General features: G+C 51.6%; 1 protein-coding gene across 1 annotated transcript in view; it reads left to right on the forward strand.

The window, feature by feature from the left end:
• SIL1 (SIL1 nucleotide exchange factor) overlaps positions 1–22,225 on the forward strand; it is a gene marked incomplete at its 5' end in the record, with an annotated part of 42,883 nt that extends 20,658 nt beyond the window's left edge. The window contains 3 exons of the mRNA XM_010183608.1: positions 16,963–17,059; positions 19,252–19,416; positions 21,875–22,225. Of these exons, the coding sequence (XP_010181910.1) occupies positions 16,963–17,059; positions 19,252–19,416; positions 21,875–22,225 (613 nt within the window). The remainder of the gene's footprint in view (positions 1–16,962; positions 17,060–19,251; positions 19,417–21,874) is intronic.
• Positions 22,226–23,714: the final 1,489 nt, after the last annotated feature.

Below are 23,714 nucleotides of genomic sequence, written 5' to 3' on the forward strand. Positions count from 1 at the left end.
GGGACGTCAGTTACTCCCCCTGAATGATGAACGGATTTTGGGCTGTGCCCATAATATCTTGATTAACAATTAACATGATGGAACTTGAAAATACATCTCATTTCTCCCCTAAACCCGACAGGTGAGGATATATGTTTCCCGGTTGATTGCTGCACCTTGTTATAGCTTATTTACAATTGATTGAAAAGCAGAGGCTTTGTATGAAGAGAGACCTTTAATCTCCTGGCAGAGCCGAGTGCGTTTCCCTTCAGGAAGCATTCCTTCTCTTCTGCTTCTCTCTAAACCCTACTTTAAACCTGAACCTGTCAGATGCCAGAAAGAAGGCAGGATAAAAGCAAAAATAATTGGGATTGCTGGCTTCTGTGGGCAGTCTGAACCCGTTATTCCTACTTACTAACTAGTTATTCCTAAATAACTCTTGCAAGAGACAATTCAGCAGTTGCAGCATCTTCTTGATGAAAAGCACTCAAATGTGATAACCATGGCAACAGTTGCTGAGGGCCAGCGCAATGAGGGATGGAGATGTGCTTTCTAAAGGACAACCGACCCAACTTTCCTAACAAATGACGCTGCAAAGCACCAAGGAGGTGATGTGTGGTGAGCTCCGTGTGCTGGCTGTTGTCCTGGTGGGGACCATGCCACATGTGCTGTGCTGGTGATACAGGTTGGCCCAGTGCACCCAGTAACAAGTCACGCTTCGTTAATGGTGGGCATCTTCCTCTCTAGATGAAAGAGGAGCTCATAACCTGAAAGCTGAGGGGGGAATCATGGGGACACTCAATCGGGAGGGAGCTCAAGGGGAGACACCACCTTTGATCCCAGAGTCACAGATTATTTCCTGGGGTTTGGCTGCTCAGGGAAAGACTGCATATTTCTTCTGTTGATCTTCACCCAGCCTGGCTGGTGCTGGAGACAGGTATTAATAATAAGTACTTGATGTGTCTAATTTCAGAGCTGCTTCTTTGGAAGCCATCTTTAAGACTATGTTTGAAGCTCTACAGGAGAGGTGCCAGAAGCCACATGGTGTTCCTGTGTGACCTACTCTAGGTGATCCTGCTCTGGCAGGGGGTTGGACTGGGTGATCTTTCAAGGTCCCTTCCCACTCCTAATATTCTGTGATTCTGTGTTGCAAGCGGAGGAGTTGGTAAGAAATGGAGCATCTGACTTAAAGAGTTGGCCCTTGGCACATAGCAGGAACCAGCTGAGCCAGCGATGCCTGGACTAAGCCTGGAGAGAGCGTGCTGTGAGGGTCCTTCATGCCTGGCTCGTGCTCTCCCCTTGCCCAGGGATCTTCTGAGTGCTCACTGTTAAGAGCGCCCTGCAAAGACCTTTCTTAATCTTGGCTTGGGAGCACCTTAGGTTATAGGATCAAGGACTCTCAAATGGCTTTGTGGGGATCGTGTTATTTTTACTAGGCACTATTCTCTCTCTGTTGTCTCATTTAATCGGACGTTTTACAAGCCTGAGAAGTAAAAAAAGGAATCTAATGTTCACCAGAAGAAAAGAGGAGCCTGCTGAAAAGCAGCATTTTTACAGATTTCCGAGAAGGAGGCAGTAAATACTCCACCTCTGCTTAATAATAATAATAGGCAGGCTAAGTATCTCTAAAAATACAAAATAACGTGGGCCTATTTGGAATAGTCAACATCCTTATCAGCCCGCTGCCATCTCTGCAAACAAGTTTCGCTAGAGATTCTGGGCATGATTTTCAATGGCTTGGAGCAGCTGTAGCTTCTTTGACTTCAGTGAAAAGTCTGAGTGCTTGGCACGGTGGCAAACCAAGCCTCTTCCTTTCTGCTTCAAATTGGGTCTTGATTCTAAGTGAGATGAATTTTCTCCTCCTGATAATTCTGTGCATCTGAAGTGATTACAGCTCCGCGTGAGTGCTCTTTTAGGAGATTTGAATGCAGTGTTTTCTTCCGTCTTAAAAAGGTTCCTTCAAGCCTTATGATTCTGGAGAGGGGGGAAAAAATAAATCCTGGTGAAAACCATCACATCTTCCTATGCAGATTAGAGATTAAAACCTTTATTTTTATAAAACACATACGCGGGCTAAATCAGAAAACTTCTGTTCAGGCAAGCTGGTTTTGGCTGGTGGCAACGTGCTGCTAAATTCTTATCTGGCAATGAGGAGGCAGAGCCAGTGAGTGGTATTATTTGGAGTTCTTAGAGAGTGAGCTTTAATGTTTGCTTAACTCCACTAAAAATAGACGCCACCCTCTTTTCCTAATAGGCAGCATTTGTCACACTTGATTCATTTCCTCTCCCAAACTGAGTTCCTTCATGAATATTCATCTCTACTCCCCAGGAATCTGCCCGTCCTCAGAAGTTGTACTCACGGTGACTGTGGCGTAACAATGCGAGCCAACCTTTCAAAGCTCACCGAATACCTGGCCCAATCCAGCGAAATGTTGTGGCATCAACAGCTCTCATTGATTTCTGCCTTCTCTGTGAGCTGCGGTTGTTCGTTATCCCTCTCGATGAGACCCTTAACGAGTCTCCCGTTCCTGTTGTCATAGCAGCACCGCATCGCCTGGTATGGCATAGTCTCTGTCACTGTTAATTGTGAGATGGGAGGATCAGTTTGGCAGTTTTTCTAGTGGGGATTAGGCCAAAAGGTCCCTTCTGAACTGTGATGAATGTGGTTTCCTTCAGAAGATACTAAAACTTGGTAGTTACGGAAAATTTCTGAAGAGGGAAGCTTTACATAGCAAAGTGAGGAAGAGCAGTCCTTGCAGAGCTCTTCCCATTCATGCTCAGCCACTGCTTAAAGTGGGAGGTAAAACAACCAGAAATGCCCAAGTTTGGCATTGGGGGAAGGGGGCCAAATGTTTGATTTGTGGTTAAGGAGGTCTCTCAGCACTTCAGGCCTCCTAACCTTGGCGGTCTAAAGCATGTTGAAGGTCCCTGCTGCTGCTGTGTTCCAACTTGCTGCTGGAATGAGAGAAGTCTGCTGCTGCCTGATGAGCATTGAGGAAGCAAGGGTCTGACGTGATGCTGGAGGAACAGGAGGCCAGCAAAGCTGCTGAAACACGGACCCTGAAGCCCTTGGCCCACAGGTGTATGAGGAGGTGTGCGTGGAACGGCATTTGTAGGATCTTGTGACAGGTGACTGTGTGTTTCACTCAGCAGGGACCAAGGAGATTTGATGCATTGCTTTTCAGGGCACTGGTATGGACGACATGGCAGTCTGCTGTGTGAAGGGGTGCCTTCCAGCACACCAGGCTGCAGGTCTGCTCCCTGACAGTCACCCCATCCTCACTCCATGTGTTGGCACCTTTCAACCTTGCTAATTGTTAAAGCAATTCAAGGACTAAATTTGATAGTATCTCAGCAGGGTGTTGTCTGCCAAGCTTGTGAGGACCACTCAAGGGGTGGACTTCTGTTACCAGCGGGGTCTTTGCCATTAAGGAATACCATGTTGATTTTCAGCAGTGTGCTAGAAGAGTTTTATAGGGATTGCTCTGGTGTTGTGGGTAGGAAATGTGCATAGCAGAAAGAATGATCTCCTCGCACTTTTCATCCTGCAAGTCTTAGAGCGGCTGCATTGCCCTGTTGCAGTGAGACATAGCCAGGGTTGGTTGAAGAGGGCAAAGAGAGGCAGTGTGCTGGTTGCGGCTCAACCCGAAGGAGTCATTTATCAGTGAGGATGCCATCATTAGCTGATAGGACCTGTCCAAGACACCGGGTCAGCATCTCTGCTCCCACACGGAATAGCGTTGCATGGTCGTTTGCCCAGAAGTGGCAGGGCCAGCGGTTGTATGTCATCTCCAGGGATGACAGCTCGTCTGCAGGCTCGCTGCTGGCTCAGCACAGAGCAGGGAAGGAGGGCAATTTACTCTGTTTCCCGCATGCCGAGGGAAGGGGATCAGCTGTGCTTGTTCCCAGAGACCTGGTCTGTGAATATGCAGTGCAGACTTGTCCTCTGTGCCTGTCACTGGGTTTAATCCAGAACTCTGAAATGTGACCAAAATAATTCATGACCTAAACATAGATATTAGTGGTGTTTTTATAGAATGAAAACAGCAAAGAAAAATTCTTACCCTCCTCTATTTCTCCCCGAAAATGAAAAACTCAATTGGTCAAGCCCTGCAAATGAGTTTTTGTTTTTTTCATATGTGCAGTGAGGAGCCAGATTTCTAAAGGCTGGCTTTCAATTTTACAGGCGTTTATTATAGGCATGAATAATTGCTGGCACTGTGCTACCACTGCTGTTGTTTGCTCTTATGGTTAGGCCAATTACATATGTAAGCCCCTGATTTACAAGCAAAAGCAGAACTAAAGTAGCTTTGTGGCCTACATTTCAAGAACGAGTAATGTGTCCACAGTCAGCTGTAGGTCCTCAGATTTGTGCTGTGAAGCACAGAGGTCTATTGCCGTAAATACGAGGACCCAGATTGTCTAAGGCATTATGCGACACGTGCTGTCACAGCGCAGCGTGAAGGACATAAACATGGATGAGCATTTGAGGACCAGGAGCTTGCCCAGATTCATCCCATGGCAAGCATGCTAGAAGATTCATGCTGCATTTGGGGAATTTACAGGGAGCACATGCAAAAGAGAGAGAATTCAAACTAAACAGAATGGTTCTGCAAGATGGACTTAGGAAAGCCTGTCCAAGTCCTATTTCCCAACATGATAACCAGTTTGTCTCAAACTCTCACTGCCTAGTGAGCCTTCCTGGGGGAGAAGAATAGATGAGATCCATTGCTGAATTTCAAACTGATCAATTGAGATAAAACTGAGAATTCTTTTCTTGCTTTTGCACGATAAGCAGAAGAGTGGGAAGGAGGCATGTCAGTGTGAGGACTGATTCTCCACGGGGTGATGGTTTCCAGACAGCTGCTCAGATGGGCCACATCACCCCCATCAACCACATTGACCTGGACTCTGCATTGCCCGGCCTGGGGAATGTCTCAGCTTGTTGTGCTGGTACCACTCGATACCATCAGCTCTGGGATAAGGTGGAGAGTCAGTCCATACGGTGAGAAGGATGAAGAGCTGTACTTATCCTCTTTGGACTGGTGGCAAGCTTGTGTCCTTGCTGTTAGGGGGAGCAGAAAGGGAAGGATGTGAGTAAGGACAGAAGAAGGCAGGACATTTGTGGATGCTGATCTCATTGTCACAAATCAGTAGTGGATATTGTCTGCAGGAGGTAATAGCAGCTCTGCTTGGGAAGGGGGCCAGCGTTTCACACTCCAGGGATGGCCAAGGGAGGATGATGCACTCTTTAGTCATTAGTGCAGAGCAGGCAGCTTCTCATCTTGTAGGGTTTTCGTGCTCAGCTGGAGGCCGTGGCCGTCTCCTTTGTGTAAATGGCCCAAAATCGGTCTGACTGCTGTGTGCTGAGCTGATGGATGTTGGCAAGGAGACGCTCTATACTAGCTCAGCACAGGGTACTCCCACATGGGTTCACAAATGTCCATCTGGGCAGGAAGCATTGGTTTAGGACCATCGGTTTCTGAAGAAATGTTGCTTCCAAAGGCAGACACAGCGCCCTGTCACCCCCAGGGCAGGCAGACCACCTGGCAGCGTGCACCGTGCCCTCAGCAGAGCCACTGGGCAGTGGCTTCCCTCTCTCCTCAGTACAAGGCAGATGGGAACACAGACCCAGATTTGTTTACTAGGCTGCGATCGACTGGGGTTTTACATCCCGCAATTACTGGCAAGTTCTCTCTCCTCCTGCGCCTTCACAGCACATGTGTGAACTTCTGGTTGTGTCACCTTCCCGTCCTCTCTTAACGAAGTCTAGCAGTGGGAAGTGATCATCACAACTAACATTTGTGGAGCGTATGTCTTTCCACAGTTCCAGAGCATTGAATAAATTGAACCCCGCTTCCTCCTTCACCCTTCGCTTTCAAGCTGTCTCTGAATCCAGGCATCTCATCTTCTGCAACCACTCTCAGCGCTTTCTTCTGCCCTGGTGATTAAGCTTTTATCTCCTGCTTTGCAGAACCTACCTCTGATGCCTGTATCGCTGCGCTCCATTACAGAGACAGTGTTCATCTCAAGATCTTTCTGGCTTATCCTAACCGTTTCATTGCCAGGCTGAGTCTGTCTGTTGGCTCCTTTCTCCATGGTAGCAGATGAGGGCTTTTTTCTCTTTGCCTATAGGGTCATTAAAACTTAATTGGCATGTCTGCTTTCTTTGTCAAGGTGTCCGTTCTCTCCATCCATCAGTGCTGTAGGACACGCTGCTGAAATTCCCTTCTTCTTGCATAAATATCTCATTCCACTGTGTCTTTTATGCAAAATGTTCCCTTCTGAATGTGGTTCCTCTGCTTCCTCCAGCCCTTTCTGAGCTTCCAGTTTAGCTGTGGTACCTGTCATGGCTTTGTCTCATATATATGCACATGAATTCTTATAAATGCACGTAGTGTTATTACCATATTTATTAGCTAGCTTGGTCATTTTAACTTCTTGACAGCTTGATTCAGGCATTTGGAGGTGATTCCTTCACCCTGTCTCTGAAGATGGGAGCCACATCCCCTAGCTTCAGTCTTCCTTCACGAGTGTCCGCCTGAGCTAACTATCCAGGCTCCATCTCCAGCCAGGCGAGAGAGACAAAAAAGACCTCCAAAGAGACAAAGAGAGCCTCCAAAAGACAAATCATCATAAGACAGGAGTCAAAGACAGCCCCGTCTCCCATGGGGCAAATCATTGTCTCTGCTCGCTGCTGGTGACCGCCAGTTCCTCAGACACTTTTCCAAATACATGCATCCCCCTTTAGAGTGAATCTGTAGCCTTGGGCTGTAGACTTCCCATTCTGCATTAGCCTGGACAAGCCTTGTGGAAATACAGAAACAGTGGCTGGTTCTCCAGGGATGTGCAGGCCAGAGGTTGGAACACGTCACCGCGGGAGCCCAGGCGGCTCGTCTGAGCTAGGTGTCGTAATTTTAGGTGTCTAATGTCAAGTGAGATGAATCTGAGACTTAGAAAGATTTGGGGAAATGTTTCCATCTTATTTTGTATTTAGAAAATATAAAGGTATATAGTGAGTGTTTAGAAAACAACAACAACAGCAGTAATAACGGTAATTATAGGTGGGTGCAATTTTCCTTTACTTTTTAACTGAAGCTGCTAGAAAAATTACTGCTGTGCTGATATTTGGCAGGGGCACCGATGTGAGTACCCACTTATGTCTGAAAAATGCTGTTGGATTTTTAATGACCATCAGCAGCACAACCTTGATTTTTAAATGTCATCCTAAATGTAGCAGTTCCACCTCCTCTGCTGTGGCATGTGGGTGTTTGAGTAGGGATGAATCAGAAAGCAGAAAGAATTGCTGGTGCTTTCTGTGACTCCCAAGTTTTCCTCGAGGGCTTCCCACCCAGGAACTGGCTTGAATCATCTGTGGGTTGTGTTGCAGCACCAAAGTCCCTGGTCCTGTGGCCCCGCTCCTGCTGTTGTTCTCACCTCTATTAAGGGGTGATTAAGGCGCTCGATGCAGAACGAGTTTGTTGGATTTCTCCAGGAGGTGGTGTTCCACAGGTCATGCTTTCTGGTTATGAAAACCAGATAAACCAAAAAAGGTTTCCTAGCTTTTGCAAGATGCAGCTTTTCCATTCTCTCTCTGACTGGAAGTGTTCTTTTGGCTCTGCTTTTGGAGCTGAAATCTGTGCTTGGCATTTGCAAGATTGTGATTTGCTTTTGTAAATGTAGCAAAGTCTCATTTTTGAATCATGACTCAGTGAAACAAATCTACTTTTCTAGTCTAAAATGATTCTAATAGCACTGTTAAATCCAGTGGGACTAGGAACAGCCAGAGTTTGAAACATGACATTGCAGTGGGTGTGATTCTCCCTGTGATCCAGCATCTTCCTTTCCCTGTAGAGGAGTGGGGTGGATTGAGATGAGGCTTGCAAGTGATGAGCAGATGAGTTTAAGAGCAATGCCTTCCGTTGTGGCGCCCGGGGGTGCTCCGGGGCACGTCCGTAAGCAAAACGAGTGGGAGATGATAGAAAAATTTGCTTGATGTAATGCGCAGCCTTCCTCGGTTACAGGAGGAACGCAGAGAGTTGTGAAACAGATGGCAGGGTTAAAATAGGACAGAGCATCGCGGAGATGCTGCTGGAAGGGAGAAGTGAAGTGCCTGTTCTCACACTTCGCTTTGTGTCTCGTGGAAGAGCCTGCGCTGCGCTGGCATTCCCAACAGGGACACGCCAGGCAAAGGCTTGCTTTTTTAAAAAAATATTATTAGCACTTGTCTTAAAGATAAATCAGCTCAAATGAGCAAGCAAACAAATAAAGCGAATAACAATCGAAGGTCTTAGCCTCAGGCCACCTTTTATCGTTTCTCAGGATTGTCAGTGGGATGTGTTAGATCGACACTAGCTGCCACTGGAGAATTTAAGCCCAAGTGGTAGGAGCACGGCAGTTAACACTAAGGCTTTCTTCTTGCTGTGCTTTCAGACAGCTTTTTGCGGTGTTTTCATGTTACCTAAGGCATGTGAATAGGTTTTCCTGGAATATTTGAGTGACTCTGTGTGCCTTGAATTACGCTCAGTGCAATGTGGCAGATCTTGCAGATTCTGTGCAAAACTGCCCCACTGCCAGTTACTGGCACAAAAGGGTCTTGTTGAGGAGTCCTGCAGCAGCAGCAAAGGGCTCAGTAGGACCTTGGGTGCTCCTGTGTTTGCCACCATCCAAGGCCAGTTGAGTTTTGGAACCAGGAGGCTGGCAGCTCGCAAAGAGAAGGAGTGTGAAGAAGGGGAGGAGCGGGAAGGCAGGAGCCCAGCACTTGTGCTTGCACCCTGGTGTGGCTGCTGATGCTCCTGGGAGCACTTTGCTTTCCCTGTCTATAGGGGTGCTTTGAAGTCTCTCTGATGAAAAACACTGGATGAGCTCAAGGACGTGGTGTTAATCCTGCAATATTGTTCTTGTTCCGTGCTGTGTTGTGATTTTTGAAAAGGAATCAACACAATTTTTATGGGCTGTGGCTAAACTGGCATGGAAATAAATGGATTCTGCTTGCACTCGTAGAGAATCGCTCACTTTTTATTAATGCAGCCTCTGATGAAGCAGACCCCGTACTTATGCACCAACATGTATTTGACCTATGGTAAAAAAGCTTTCAGGAATGCATAGGGAGTGTTTTGTAAGCGTGGCACATAGAGCGTTAAGGTTGATTTACGCCTCAAAATAAAGCATTAGTTTGGGTGATTGAGCACTGGGGTGAGTTCCTATGATGTCCTTCTCCATGCATCATGGAGCATTTGCTCGTACCTACCTGGAAGGATCAGTCATTCAACATGTTGTGCTGGAAGAGAGCTCATGCAGTTCCCTTGATCATTGCAGGTGGGGCGTGAGTCACCCAGTCTAGGCCTTAAATCACAGCGGGCTGACAGACCCTCCCAAATGGACTGCACGGACCCATCCTTCACCATCAGGAGAAGGGAGAAGATGGGCTAGCCTTGATGGTGCTGTTTTATACCCTTTCCTCTGCAGGCTTCGCAGGCTGCATGCTGACAGGGTGACAGCGATAGCCCCGAGAATCCAAAAACCTTTGCTTTTTAATCATAAAATGGTTTGTGGGTCTTTGATGAAACTTGTAGGAGCTGATGGGGTATCTGAGGCTCTTGAGGGCTGCACCCCTCCCCTCGCCCTGGCGTTGATGGGAGCAACCTCCTCCATAGCAGACCAGCAAGTCACCCAGCCATCAGCAGTCATGGAGCTGAGGGGTCTGTGCTGGCACCAAAATGAAGCTCAGAGCTGGTGAAGCCAAGGATCAAGAGAGGAGAGGGGCTCTGGGAGTGCCCTAGGGAGCCTCAGATGTGCTGGGGTGGTGGGATCCCAGCCTGGGCTCACTTGTCACTGTGTACGATCTCCAGCCCGTTTGCATGGTACCTTTTTTTTTCTACAGATATAAATACGGCCTGTCAGGTTGTTGTTTGTGTGTATTCAGCAGAACAATCGGGCACAGCTGATTTTGTTAGAGCACCTGAGATTTTATTGTCCAGACCTGGTATGCAGTCTTCTACGCTGCTGCGTGGAGAGGTGAGGAGGAGGAGGGGTTTTGCTGCAGCTTGTCTCAGTCCCTCTGTTCACATCGCTCCTCTCGGGAGCAGTTACGCTTCGGGCAAGTCCTTGTTTTGGTTGTCCCAGATGAATGCCCTGGCTCTGCCACGCACAACCCTGTGGCTGGGGCTTTCTGCACCCCTACGAGATGTCTGGTTGTGGGAGATTCGCTATTCTGTATTTTTGTTTAATTACTTACTTTTACAGCTCTTCATATAAATCTAATTATCCATCTGTTATGCTACATGACAGCACTGCAGCTAGTCTGGTATTTTTTTCCTGTTTCAAAATATTAGCCACCTTAGACTTGCCCTGTCTGAGGTTTGTCAAGCTGAGTTCCCTCCCCACGGGGCTCCCGGTGGCTGTTGACCCTCGCCGTGCCACGATAGGTAACTCTGCTCTGTGCTTCCAGCTTGAAATCGTGATGACTGCAAAGGGCCAGAAACGCACTCCAGGTAATTCCCAGTTACGTCTCCCATCTGAGAGCAGAGTTTGCCCTGGATAAACCCGCTGTCGCTGTGTCCCCAGTGAGCTCAGGGCTTGTCTGTACTGGCAGCCCTCCTGCTTTGAGCAGGGTCATTGCAGGGCTCATAAGAAGCTCAGCGGTCTCTCCCTGGTGCCTGGGACGCAGATCTATGGTCGATAGCAAGCGAAGGTTGCTACAGCTTTTCCCAGGCAGTCTTCTGCGCTGTTCTGCCTCTCCGGGGTGACTCATGCTCGCTCGGTTTAAGTATCACATTAGCCCGTCAAAATCACAGAATCATCTACTCAGCTCCAACTTATTCTCTGCAGTTCTATTCTCCTCTTAGCAACAAATACTCAATAACCTAATTGCTCATTAAAAACCATACTTGCATCTATGTAATCCATTATGTCACGTTGAGACGTGTTGCTCTCGCAGGGATGCTGCTGCTCCCCCGCTACTGCGATGAGCGCCTGGCTTGGTAGAAAGTGAGAAGGCAGCATTGCATTGAAGTGGAGATTTTCATCTTCTCGGCGTTTTTTTTAATGTCTCTCCTATATTCTGTGCTTTTGAACATCTAACATCTCTTTTAAGCTTCACATCTTTCATACGAAATTGTTGTATTGTGTTGCCTATTGAAACCTAGTTTTCCTTTTGTCAGGTTTTCCCCCCTCACCCCCACTTTCTTCTTCGCTGTATTTTGATCGGCACAACTACTTAGGGCTCCATTTTCTGGGTGGTTTTTAATCTCCTTAAGTCGTAGCTCTGAAGGCCTTTGTCTGTGATAAACTCAGGTTTGAGCTGATGCTCAGAGGAGCGGCTTTCTAGGCCAGTTCTGCTGCATGCGGACCTTGGTGGGGGCGTTGGGGGTGTCAGTGCTTCATCCCTCCTCCTAACCGCAAATAGTGGCAGGCAGCCTTGCTGGAGTCGGGGTTATTTTATTATTACCCTGTACATCTCATATTGTGCGTGCAGATGTCCCATCTCCTTTTCAATAGCATGAGACACTGCAATAATGGAAGGCCTCTGTTATATATGTATTTTTGTAAGAGGTTCACCGGCCCTGCGCTTAAGCAACATTTGCTTCATGCTGTCCCTGAAGCAGCCTGCCAGGCTGGCAGCCCGTGGTGGTTTCAGAGGATGAGGGGCTGTGGAATTATTTGCCCTGAGTTGTCCTGGTGATCCTCTTAAAAACCAAGTTTGGAAGGAGGTGTAGGCAACCGGTGCGCGCCTGGGAAGTCGTGGATTCGGAGCTGGCTGGGCTCGCTGTGGCTGCACTGCAGTTTTTTGTGATGGGGATAATTCATGGCATGGCCAGTGCTGTGCATGCAATGGGAAAGCGTGTTCTCAGCATGTGTCCCTTCTCTCTTGGGCTATTTTAATGCTTTTGTTTATTTTTCATAAACCTGAAATCTAAAATTCAATCGTTGCAAGTATTAATGAGCTACTGATCATCTTGCCTCTTTTTTCTGCCCTTATTCGGAGTCTCAGATTTACGGCTATACTTCGGGCTGGAATTACTGAATTCCAGTCAAACCTTTAAAGGTTGACATTGTGATAATCAGTTTTCTCTTTCTCTCTATTATTTGTAGGTAATTTTAACATGAATATGCTTACAAGAGCTGTCAGAAATCCTCCAAATACGGAGAACTCTGTAAAAGCCATTGGCCTTTCCACATGTGACCCTGCTTGTATTGCTTTTGGCTTCCAGGGCTCACAGAAACGACCTTTTCTGTTGCCTTTCACATTCTCAGCCAGGTGTGATGGTTTGAGAGACAGAATAAGACAGGCAGGCTTGGAGCTGTGTTTCGGGGTAATGCCATCGTAGGCACATTTCAGTCCCAAGCCGCTTCACCCTTCTGCAAGCAAACCATTGGTGCACTCTCATTTTCTTCATTAACAGATTTTGGAGTGAAAACTGGGGAGGGCCATGCTGCCGTGCTGCCTGTTTCTGATCCTCAGGTTATAGCACAAGCTAAATAGACTATACTAAATTTTTTAGGCTGTTTCACAGACTTACAGACTTTGATCCCTGGCTTTGATTTCCCATGCGGCATCGCAGACCGCTGGTTCTGACGAGAGAAGAGACCCATTAAGTCCTGTCTAGCCCCATGATTATCATGCCTTTCCGCCGTCGTGCCGCGCTTTCATCAAAGAATGAGCTCCCGACTTCCCTCCCTGCACCCTGGGGAGGTTCTGGTGTCGTGCAGCTGTCGTGGCCACGGGAGCGGGTGTGCGGCTGCAGTTGGACACGCTCCGGCCACGGCAGGACAAGTGCTGTGCTCAGCACCCTGCTCCTGCCAGGCAGGAGTGTCCCCTCCATGGCACTCCCCCATTCGCCCCTCTTTTTGGTCTTTCTCTGCCTGGCTTCAGCAGACCGTTCAGGGTAAGGAGACAAGCCTTTTTATTTCTAGGGTCTCGTGCGGTTTGTACAACAAGCAAGCCAGGAAATAAATATTCTGTGTGTGTCCTTGCCGAAGCAGTAGAGACGGAGGCGTCTGCCTGCCTGCCCTGCTCTGTGCTTCCGAGTCCCCAGGTCCCTCTGCACCACTTGGCTTTCCTTTTTTATTTTATTTTTTTTAAATTTAGATCTAATTTTGCTGCCGTATTGCAAGTTCCCGTCTAACTCAAGAGCCGCCGTTGCCTCAGGGCTGTGTTGCTGCTTTTCAGCCTTCCCACGCCCCTCGCATGTGCAGTCTGGGAGAACTTTGAAAAATCTCTCCTGAATTCAAGCACGTGTGTGCTTGGGGTCATCCTAGGAGGAAGAGAGTAAGGTTATCTCATAAGGGACAGTACTCTTAAAAAATCCATTCTTCAGCAAAACAGGAGCTGCTTTCATGTAATGCCAGTGAAAATGGTAGAGAATCCGCACGAGATTTTCAGGTGCATGCCCTGTGGTAGTGCTGCTCCTTAGCACATCCAAGGCAATGTCCAGGGAGAAACAGCAGCTGTCCCATGGGCAGGTCCCCAGCAGCCCAACGGCGAGGCGAGGGGGTGGCAAGCTGCAGCACTTCGAGAAGCTGTTTGGAGGGCTCTGATCCCAGCTTGTGAGACCACGTCACCCCCAGGAAGCCTCCATCGTGTTGATGGGTCCTCTGGCCGGTCATCCCTGTCCTAAGTTCTTGTTCCTTCCACAAAGAGCTTTAATGGAAGAAGAAAGGAAGAAGGGTGCCAACACCCCAACCTGGCAGCTGGTGGTAGATACTGGGTCCCATCTCTGCCTTCGCCACCCAAGGCAGGACCTGCCCCTGGTCACGGGGGCACTGCTGTGGCTTCATTTCGGTTTTACTTCAATAGCGTCGATCGCAGCGCGTCAGCCCTTGTTTTCATTACTTCTGCTCTCCACACGCTGTTGAGGCTTGCGGTGTTCTGGCAAACAAGCCTTGACTGTAATAATGTCTGGCCCCTTGTGGGAAGTTGTAACTCCAACGCAGTGAAATAGAAACTGGCAGAAAATGCAGTGTTTCCTTCTGCCATTGCGAGCTGCAGCAGGCGGGCTCAGATGGAGGTCTTCTGCTGGTTTTCCCTCCCCTGCTTGTGTTTTTTCCCCCCACCGAAGGGCACGGGGACCCTCCTCCAGCCACTGAGAGGGCGACACGCTGGGCTGATGAAGCGGCACGTGAAATTTGTGCTCGGCAAAGTCACGACTCCAGGAGTCTCGGAAGGAGGCAGCAGTGGGAAACAGAAGTGTTGTCCTGTGGTCAGCTCTGAAGTGCTGCTGTGTGGGTGGCAGCCAGGTGAGCTGGTCTGCAGAGGTCCCTGGGAGAGGTGGGGAGAAGCAGGGAGGTCTGCAGGCAGCAGGGGGCTGTACTCTACACCCTGGGGAAGAGGGTATCATCTCCAGGATCTGCATCGAGAGGCTCTGGCAGCCCCTGCCCAGAGCTGTTCAGAGGTCCTCTCGTGATCCAGGATGGACGGCCTACATCTCAGGAGGTTCAGGACCTTCTGCCAGAGAACAGAGCCAACCTTGCAAGGGACAGAGCTTTCTCAGGAGCTGCTCAGAGATGATGTTGTGGGCACGTGTGGGCAGTAGAGGTTCCTGTCAGTCTCCCCAAGCTCGTCACCGCTGCTCAGTGCATCGTGGCCAGCATGAACACTGGAAGCATGTCCATTAAACCCAGCCTGTCCCAGCTCCCAGGAGGTTTCTTGCATGGATGAATCATGATGAGCCTGTACCCAGCCTTGTTTTCTACTCTTCAGGAACAGAATGAGAGAGGTGGATGTGATGGATGTGGACCACATGGCTGGGAGGCACAAGAACCTCAGATGTGCAGTGAGGACCACATCTAGAGGGGATGTGGTGTGACCCTGTAGTCAAGATGGGTCCTTCCAGGGCAAACTGGAGTGTTCAGCACACAGAGGTCTCTCTTGGGAAGCAGCTTGAATGCGAGCACGGTACTTGTGTTGAGTCCCCATAGCCTTGTGGCTGTTCCTCACCCAGGTTTGAGGCTGGTTCATCTCATCCATTGCACACTCTCAAATCTCTGCCATCGCTGCAGCACCTCAGGACCTCATCGTAGGCTGTATTCCACCCCCATCCCAGCCTCAGAGGCTCATTTCAGCAAATGCCGTTGCTGGTGCCACCATCCCCTTATCTGTTAGCAGGTGAGCACAGGTTGAATCTCTTCTGCGAGCTCTCCACAGTCTGTCTCATTGTATTTACTTTGTTCAGGCTGCTTTTCCCTGGGCTTGACAGTGTAATTTGTACAGATCTGTGCTGAGTTTTCTAAACTCTCAAACGAGCTTTTTTGTTAGCGTGAAGCCCAGACTATTGGTAGTAGAGACATTAAACAACAGAAACCCTGAGAAGTGAGCAGCACGCCTACCATCCAGGAAGGCTTCCTAACCTCTGCAGGTGCTCCTTGGCAAAAACTCCATGGTTCAGAGATTTTAATTAGATCTAATTCTCCAGGTGACTAGCCAAGCATTAAAAGACAGACCCATTTTTCAGTTGTGTCCCTTGCTGTAGAGTTTTTATTATTTATTTTAGATAAATGTGACAAAAGAACTCGGATATCCCAAACGTAATGTTTTCCTGGGATGGCACTAAGAGGTCTCTGGTGTAGGAGTCTCCTTTCAGTGCAGTTACGCTCTGCCTGGCTGTCTGCCGCAGCAAACGGGTGAGGAAGGAGAAATCAGAGGTGGCTTTTGAGAACCCCCGTTTTCCTGCCTTGAGGTCAGCCTGGTAATTGCAGCCAGGAACCTGCACACCAGATCTACCACCTCTGAGCCATGGGTGACTCCTAATGGTGCGAGAAGCAACGCCTGGATGGAGCAGGCAGGGTTCGAGAGATTGCCCGGCACCTTGGCCGACATAGATGAGCTTAGTGTTTTGCTGTCTTTCTAGGAGCCATGGGTTTAATTCAAAGCTGCTCCCTGCCAGAGTCCGTTTGTCTTTTGGTTTTGTTTCCTTATGCCCCTGTCTGCCTCTGTCTCCCATTTCTTGGACGATGCTCGGCACTGGCTGCTCCCGCAGCTTTCTGGTAGCAGCAGGAGCTGTGAGTGTTGTGCAGCAGCAGCAGGGACGTGTGACCTTTGGCCGTGGTGCAATCCCTGCTTTGAAGTTGAGCAGAGGCTGAAGGGCTGGAACTCTTCCTTGGAGCGCGAGAGACCCAGGATCAGGGATGCAGACAGCTGGTATGTTGTGCTCCGACCACGAAAGCCCTGCCAGAGGGCCCGTAGCACCTAACCTCTCCATCACCTCCAGAGACATACTACAAGTGGGTTTGCAAAGCGTCTGCGTGGCCGAGGTGCCCCTGCCCAGGCAGCCGGTCCCTGAGGGCAGCACAGACAGTGGGCAAGGCTGGTCTTCATCTGTCTGCACCTGGGGCAGCCGTTCACATCCAGACCCGAAATTTTCGCCTGATTCTTGAAGACAGAGAGATGGATTTAGCCATTTGTAGTCATTCAAGAAAAGCGCTCGATGCGAGAAGTGTGTGGGTGGTGAGACCAGGAGTAATTTGTGGTTCAGAGGCTGTGGGGACAAGCAGGACCTTCCTCCAGGTGAGCTGCAGCACAGGAGTGTTTAAATCAATCAGCACGTTAACAGAAAGCAAGGAGCTGGAGGGAGGGGGAAAGTGAGAGCTGAAATAAAAGGCAGTTAAGGAATAGATGCGATGCAAAACGAGAGTATTAATAGCTGCAAGGGAGACACAGGGGTAGAGCTCCTGGCCAGGAGAAGACGGGTAGGGTGTGAGCGTGTTGTGGGGTGAGGTGGACAGCCTGGTGTGCCCTTCCTCAGCCCCATTGCTGTCACCTCACGTTGCTTTGGTCATGAGCTGTGTTTGGAGTGACCCACGGGGCTTCCCAGCTTCTCTACAACCATGAGGCGCAGTCGGTGGGAGCTGGGGGTTTGCTCTGGGATCAGGATGCATTGACCTTCATTGGCGTCCACTGCGTGGTGCTGCCCCGGACGGACCCGGGGTCCATCCCACCCTGCCGTGCCCAGGTTGGTGACCTCCCTTCTGCTTTTGTCCCTGTAGCAACCCCAAAGTCCAGATAGAAGCGATTGAGGGGGGTGCGCTGCAGAAGCTCCTGGTGATCCTGGCTACAGAACAACCCCTGACTGCCAAGAAGAAGGTGAGCAAGCAGGGGTGCACCTCTGGGTAAAGCCACTTTTGTACTGAACTCGATGTAAGCGCTCCTCGGGGCATCGCCAGCACCGGGAGAGTGTGGGAGCCTGTGCTGCTCCCACACTGCATGGACTCCAGTGCACCCCATGGTGCTGGACGCCCCCTCGGCAGCGCTGGTGTCCCAGTGTCTTGGATCTCGCCCTGGCTGCCAGCAGCGGCACACATGGCAGCTCTGCCAGCCTTGTGGGGGACACGGCCTCGGTGCAGTGACACCTCCGGGAGGGAAGACGGGGGTCCCCGTGGCAGGCGTAACGATGGGAGGCTAACAAACATGGGAGCTGACGGTTGGAAGGAGCTAATTGCTGGAGCCAGCCCCGTGTCCTGCCTTCGGCAGTGGCTTTGGAGCAAACCAAGCAGTGCCGAGAGCCCCCAGCCAAATGTGCAGTGCTGTCCGTCGGCAGAGGGGGCTTCCTCGCCGCCTGCCTCCCTCTCTCCTCGCCGAACTCCCTGGAGCATGAGATCTCATTACCCTCGCTTTAGTGTGCCGTGCCGCCTCTGTTTATGGGCCATAAAATTATCTGGCTGCTCTGGAAAAATGCAGCCCCACCGTTTAACATGGTGGCCTCCTGCGAGAGGGGTTCTGCGGGGCAAGGGAGCCACCGGCTCCTCCGTTCATCTTTAGTGCACCTGCTGTTTCGCCAGCAGCATTGTGCTACCCCCAAACACGGTCCCCTTTAGTCCATGGTGAGAGTCCCCCAGGGAGAGAAAGGCATGGGAGCGGCTGGGAGCCCCATTGCTTTTGGCCACGGGTGGGAGGAGGTCCCAGCCAGAGAGGTGCAGCACAGGATGCTCTGTGCTCAGGAACTCCTCGCAGCCGTGCCCGTGGCTCGATCTGGAGCTGGTTTTGGGATGGGAAGGGATGGTTGGGCATGCAGAGGGCCCTCACCAGCATTCCTTGAACCCCTGGGTGTGGGTGCAGGATGCTTCTTTCCAGCAAGCCTGAATGCAGCCCCCTGCAGCCCCTGGAGAAGAGCATGAGGCATGAGCTCAGTATTGTCTGCATTCACACATGGTCTTACGAGACCCTCCCAGGGTTGAACCCCCTTTTCCAGGAGGATGTAGGCTTTTAATTTCCTGTTCCTGTGCTGTGTACCATCTCCCATCTCTCTCCAGGCCAGGATCCTGAGGTGTCCTGGCCCCTTTCCATGCAGAGCAGCAGCCCATAGCTCCTGCTCGGGTGGGTTTTCCACCCCGGCTCTCACAGCAGTGGATGGCAGCGAGGCCAAAAGTGCATTTCTTCTCTCCCCTGTCCTTTGGCCTATGGAGATGGAAACATCCTCCGATTCACCGGCGGCAACTCGGAAGATGGAAAATAGAAACAAATGGACTGGGGAAGGCATGGCTGTCAGCTCGGATCTGTCCGTGGAGAGCGGGGGACGCGTGGTCCACCTCGGTGCATGGAGGAGCCAGCTCCGCTCGGCTTGGCTTGCTGGCAGGCGCCCAGACGAGCGTCGCCATCCCCGGTCGGGCAGCAGCCCTGCCCCGGGCGGTGTCAGCCTGTCCCCTCTGCAAACCCGGGTCATCCAAAGTAGACAAGTGTAAAATTCAGTGGCCCCTAATTGCCTCCTCAGTGTTAACCCCGTGCCACTCAGGGCCCAGGAGGCAGGTGCAGGCATGCAGGGGTCTCTCGCTGGCGCTGCGTGGTGCTGCGCCGTGACATGCCCTGCTTTGAGGCTGTTTCCTGGGAAACAGCATGGCCTTGTCCTGTGGCCGCATGAGTGCAGGGGAGAGGATGTTCCCCGGCCATCTGAATTCTCGAGAGGATCGGGCAGTGCTGGATCCCGCTTTGCGGGGCGTCCTTAGCCCATAGCCAGGATCTGCAATGAGAAGCGATGGCATTGGGTCTGTTCAGGTGCTGGCCACAGGTCCCTCTGGGTTATTGTTCTAGTGATCACAGTGACAGTCCGGGTTGAAGTTCGGGTGGAAGTCACACAAGTTTGGGCAGCCCTGTAGTGCCAGGAAGGATTTGGATCAGGAGGAAATGGGTCTCGGAGACACTGCTCAGCGAGGAGAGATTTGAAGTCATCTGCTGGGGAGCTCCACACAAATGGGTTGGGGTGTTTCTCATGTCCCTGTGGGATGCCACAAAGAGAGATGGCGGCTGTGGCCACCGTGCTGATGGACCTCTCTTCCTGCCAGGCTCTCTTTGCGTTGTCCTCCATGCTGAGACACTTCCCCTACGCCCAGCAGCAGTTCCTCAAGCTGGGCGGCCTCCAGGTCCTCAGGAGCCTCTTCAGGCAGAAGGGGATGGAGACCCTGCACGTCCGTGTGGTGACGCTGCTCCATGACCTCATCGTGGAGAAGGTGAGGAGCTGGGAGGGAGGGGACAGGGCACAGCCAGGCACTCCCCACCTTGACACTTGCTTGAAAGAGTCCAGCACAGCCACAAAGATGATGGAGGGAGTGGAGCATCTTCCTTATGAGGAGCGGCTGAGGGAGCTGGGTCTCTTTAGCTTGGAGAAGAGGAGACTGAGGGGAGACCTCATTCATGGTTATAAATTTGTAAAGGGTGAGTGTCAGGAGGAAGGAGCCAGGCTCTTCTCAGTGATGTCCAATGACAGGACAAGGGGCAATGGGTGCAAGCTGGAGCATAGGAGGTTCAACCTGAACATGAGGAAAAACTTCTTTACTGTGAGGGTGCCAGAGCATGGCCCAGGCTGCCCAGAGAGGTTGTGGAGTCTCCTTCTCTGCAGACATCCAAAACCCGCCTGGACGCCTTCCTGTGTGACCTGGTCTGGGTGATCCTGCTCTGGCAGGGGTTGGACTGGATGAGCTTTCGAGGTCCCTTCCAACTCCCAATATTCTGTGATTCTGTGACACTCTCACTGAGCCAAAGGAGTCCTCAAGCACCCTCACAGGACAAGGGTGAGGGGTGACCAATCCAGCATCGCTGCTGGCCTGTGCTGTTGGGATGAGTTCCCTCCATCCCATGGGCCGCCGCTGCAGGGCAGGAGTGTCTGGGGGAGCCCAGTACAAATGTAAACCTTTATTTTCCGTTAAACTACTGCCACCTTTTCCACCTGAGGGTGTTTAAATAACGGATCAGCAAGGACTGAGCAGGGAACGCAGGCGCCAAGGGGAGCTTGGCTGCGGCATCCGGCTGCCAGCGCGGTGCCAGGGGGCAGCCACCACTGCTGTGCCCCCACTGCTGGAGAGGCCTCTGCTGCCCGCACGGCCCTCGCTGAAGCCAGGCCCACAGCATCAAGTGTTTTATTTTCAATACCTTGGATTACTGCTGTAAATGTCAGTTTAAAGCCCGTCTTTCCTTGCCTTCGCTCGGCGTTCAGTCTGTGCGTTTCTCTTACTCCGGAGAATGGAAATTAAATCCACTTTGTCTCAGTTTATGGCCAATTTGCCCTGCAGATTATTACTGCTGTAATGCTCGAGTTTCAGGCACTGCAGAGCAACGGCTGCATTTTAAAACAGTTGTTTTCCAGGAGACTTTGTCAAGGCCCAAATTATTTTAGCGGGTCTGAAGTCTTACGAGGTGCGTGCTCTAACGCACAGCAACCCTGCACGTCTGCTCCCAGGGACAGGGAGCCCATGTGGGCACTTGACCCAAACTGTTCCCCTTCGCTCCCACTGCAGGTTTTACAGCCGCCCCTCCGGCAGCCCCATCTGTTCCCAGCTCTGCTGGGGCTGGGGCAGTCTGCAGGCCCAGCAGATTCTCAGTTTTATGTTAAAACAGTGATTTTTTTTCACTGCTCTTTGAACTGGGAATGCCCTGTACCAATCCCAGCCCCTTTGTGGAGGAGCTGGGAGAGCCCTTGCAGATTTGGGGTGGGCTGGGTGACAACCAAAGAGGTTGGTTTGAAAATCGTGAGCGGCCAGTGGCAGCTCTGAGCTGAAGCACAAATTGCTGGGGCTCTGAATGTTTTTTTTCTGCCACCTTCTTTCCTTTTCACCCCAAATCCTGCATGGCCGGCGGGGTTTTAGCAGGCAGCCCTCTCGAGGGACTGGGAGAAGGGAGGCATCCTCAGCATTGTCCTTCCTTGCCCCTGTCCTGTCCTGTAAATCAATGGGATGAAAGGGCCCAGCCAGGCTCCCCACAGCCACTGCCCAGAGGATGGCAGGAGCCCATGGCCAAGTGATGAACAGGTCCAGGACAATGTTATGGGTGCCCTCGGGGGTTTCTGGTCCCCAGCCCCACAGAAGCTCTCATCTGCCTTCAGCAGCGTGAGGCGAGCAGCCTCCTCAGCACTAATGAGTGAAGCACGGACATAGCAGTCATCACAGGGCCAGCAGCCAGCCGGGAGCAGTCCTCCATCGGGGAGCAGAGCCACTCCACCACCCAAGCCTCGAAAGGTGTTGGGGCGGTGGCAGGAGGTTCCCCTTCCCCCCCCCGCCCCAAGTCTCCCTCGCTGGGAAGGGAGCCAGCAGCCCTGCACACCCCGCTCCCCATGGGCTCCTTTTTGCTCTTGGCACCTGCAGAATTTTGGTATTTGGGGTTTTCTGGATCAGGCTGGGAGGGGAAGGTGTGGCCATGGCTGGAGGAGTCTGAGATCTCTGTGTCCTCTGTAGAGCAGCATGAAGCCAAGCGGTGATGTGTGTGCGGTGCTGCAGGAGCCTGTTCAGCAGCTCAAAGCAGCAGCCCCAGATACTTTCCGGGTCTTCTGCTGAACTTCCTCCCCCTAGCAGCCCCTTTCAGGGCCCTGTGGCACTGAAAGCCCTGATCACCAACTACTCTCCCACAATGTGTTGCCTGCCAGGAGCGGCTGCTCTCCGATGAGGACGTTAATCCGTGTTCCACCACTTCCCACAGATGCTGCTTGAGGACTCGCGGCACGGAGATCAAGTGGAAGAGAAAATCCAGCAGTACCGGCAAGTCAAGCTGGTCCCCGCGGTGGTGGAGCAGGACTGGTGTGTGGTCGTTTCCAACCTGCTAGCCATGCCGGAGCACGACACCCGGGAGAAGGTCCTCAAGACGGTGGGCGTGCTGATGGCCTTCTGCAAGGAGCGCTACCGGGGGGACCCGGCCCTCAGCACCACCCTCGGCCTCCTGCGCAGTGAGTACGAGGAGCTGGCGGCGGAGGAGCAGAGGGAAGGTGACACAGATGGCTACTTCAAGGAACTCCTTGGCTCTGTAAACACCATCATTCAGGAATTAAGATGAAAACGGCTGTACACTTGAGTTTGGTTACAGGTAATTCAGGGCACCTGCGTGAGCTTTGATAGCACGGATGTAAACGCACTGTCGAATAAACTGCTGGACTAAATGAGATCCTGCCACCAGCTGAGTGGGCCAACAGCTTCATTATTAAAGCATATGTGTGTGGGGGCACATCTTCTTTTCTTTTGTATGGGGTATGGCTGGTACCTCAGAGAGAGTGAGGCAGAGTCACAGCTGCCGTTGCCTCCAACCATGGTACCTGGTGAGGGTCCTCAGGCCATCTGCAGGACTATTTGGGGTGGGAAGGACGGCGGGATGTGGGACTGTCCCTGTTAGGCAGCTCTGCTGCGCAAAGGGAGGCGTTTGCTCCCAGAGCTCTGCTCTGCCTTTGCTCTTGCCTGGTGATGACTTGTGATGTCTGTGATCTTTCATTTGCCTCTGTGTAATGCATCTGGGCACTCAACGCTGATTGCCTTTGGGTCATTTCGTGCTTGTGTGGGGGGCTGTGTCGTTTCCTTTAAACACTGGTTGGAGGGGCTCTCTGGGGAGCTCTAATCCAGCCTTTGCTTGGAGTAGGACAAGCCCTCGGTCACGTCAGTGTGGCCATGGCCACCTCCAAGAAGCCTGGCTCCGCCTCCCCTTCTGTGTAGGTCGTGGAGCTCCACCACAGCAGCTCTCCTGCAGCCCCTCTGTGTGGAGGCCCAGCCACATCCCAGTGGTCTGGGCCGGTCAAACATCTGTGTAAGCCCTGGTGTGGGGCAGCCAGGAACCACTCCTGCCCTCGCAGGGGACAGCCAGCTGGTGAAGCCCTTCAGCAAACCACTGAGTCTTTCCAGTTGTGTTCTTCGTGCCCTGGGAGATGGCTTCGTCCAGGGACTGAGACTGGCCAGGCAAGGAGTTTCCATCTCTGGCATACAACAGCTCTCCTTTTTGGGCTGGGCATCACCCTTCACACACCTCTTCCAGGTGCAGCTTCTCCTCGCTTTCCTCAAGACTCAGGTCCTCTTCCCCTGTGAACCCTTTTTGAGGTGCTCCTCTCGCTGGATGGACCATTGGGGAGGATGCTCTGCACCCTCCTCGCCGGGGTGATTCTGCCTCCCCACGCCATCCTGCCTCAGGCAAAGAAGAACCCAAAGTGTTGGAAAAGCCTCTGGCTGGGAGAGGGCTGCCACCTCCCCTGCCATCAGCTAAAAAAAAACCAAAAAAACCAAGTGATGAGAACTACAGTCATGCATTATTTTGGCATTGCAGAGAAATGGGCATTAAAAGCTGGGTGGTGGCAACTGATTTGAGAGAAGAGGAAGAGGAGATCTCCACCGCGCTGTCTCCTGGTGCTGTGTGGTCCTCTCACACCAGACTTTTATTTTCTCCTGGCTCCTGCAGCTGTGTCCTGCATGGGGCCCATCCCCAGCTGGTGCTGCAGGTGCCGTCCCCCTGTGGCACCGCACCCGTGTCTCCGGGGCAGCCTGCAGCAGGATCTGGGGGTCTGCAG

This window comes from Mesitornis unicolor, unplaced genomic scaffold (genome assembly GCF_000695765.1).
Source record: "Mesitornis unicolor isolate BGI_N332 unplaced genomic scaffold, ASM69576v1 scaffold4424, whole genome shotgun sequence".
Lineage (NCBI taxonomy): Eukaryota > Metazoa > Chordata > Aves > Mesitornithiformes > Mesitornithidae > Mesitornis > Mesitornis unicolor.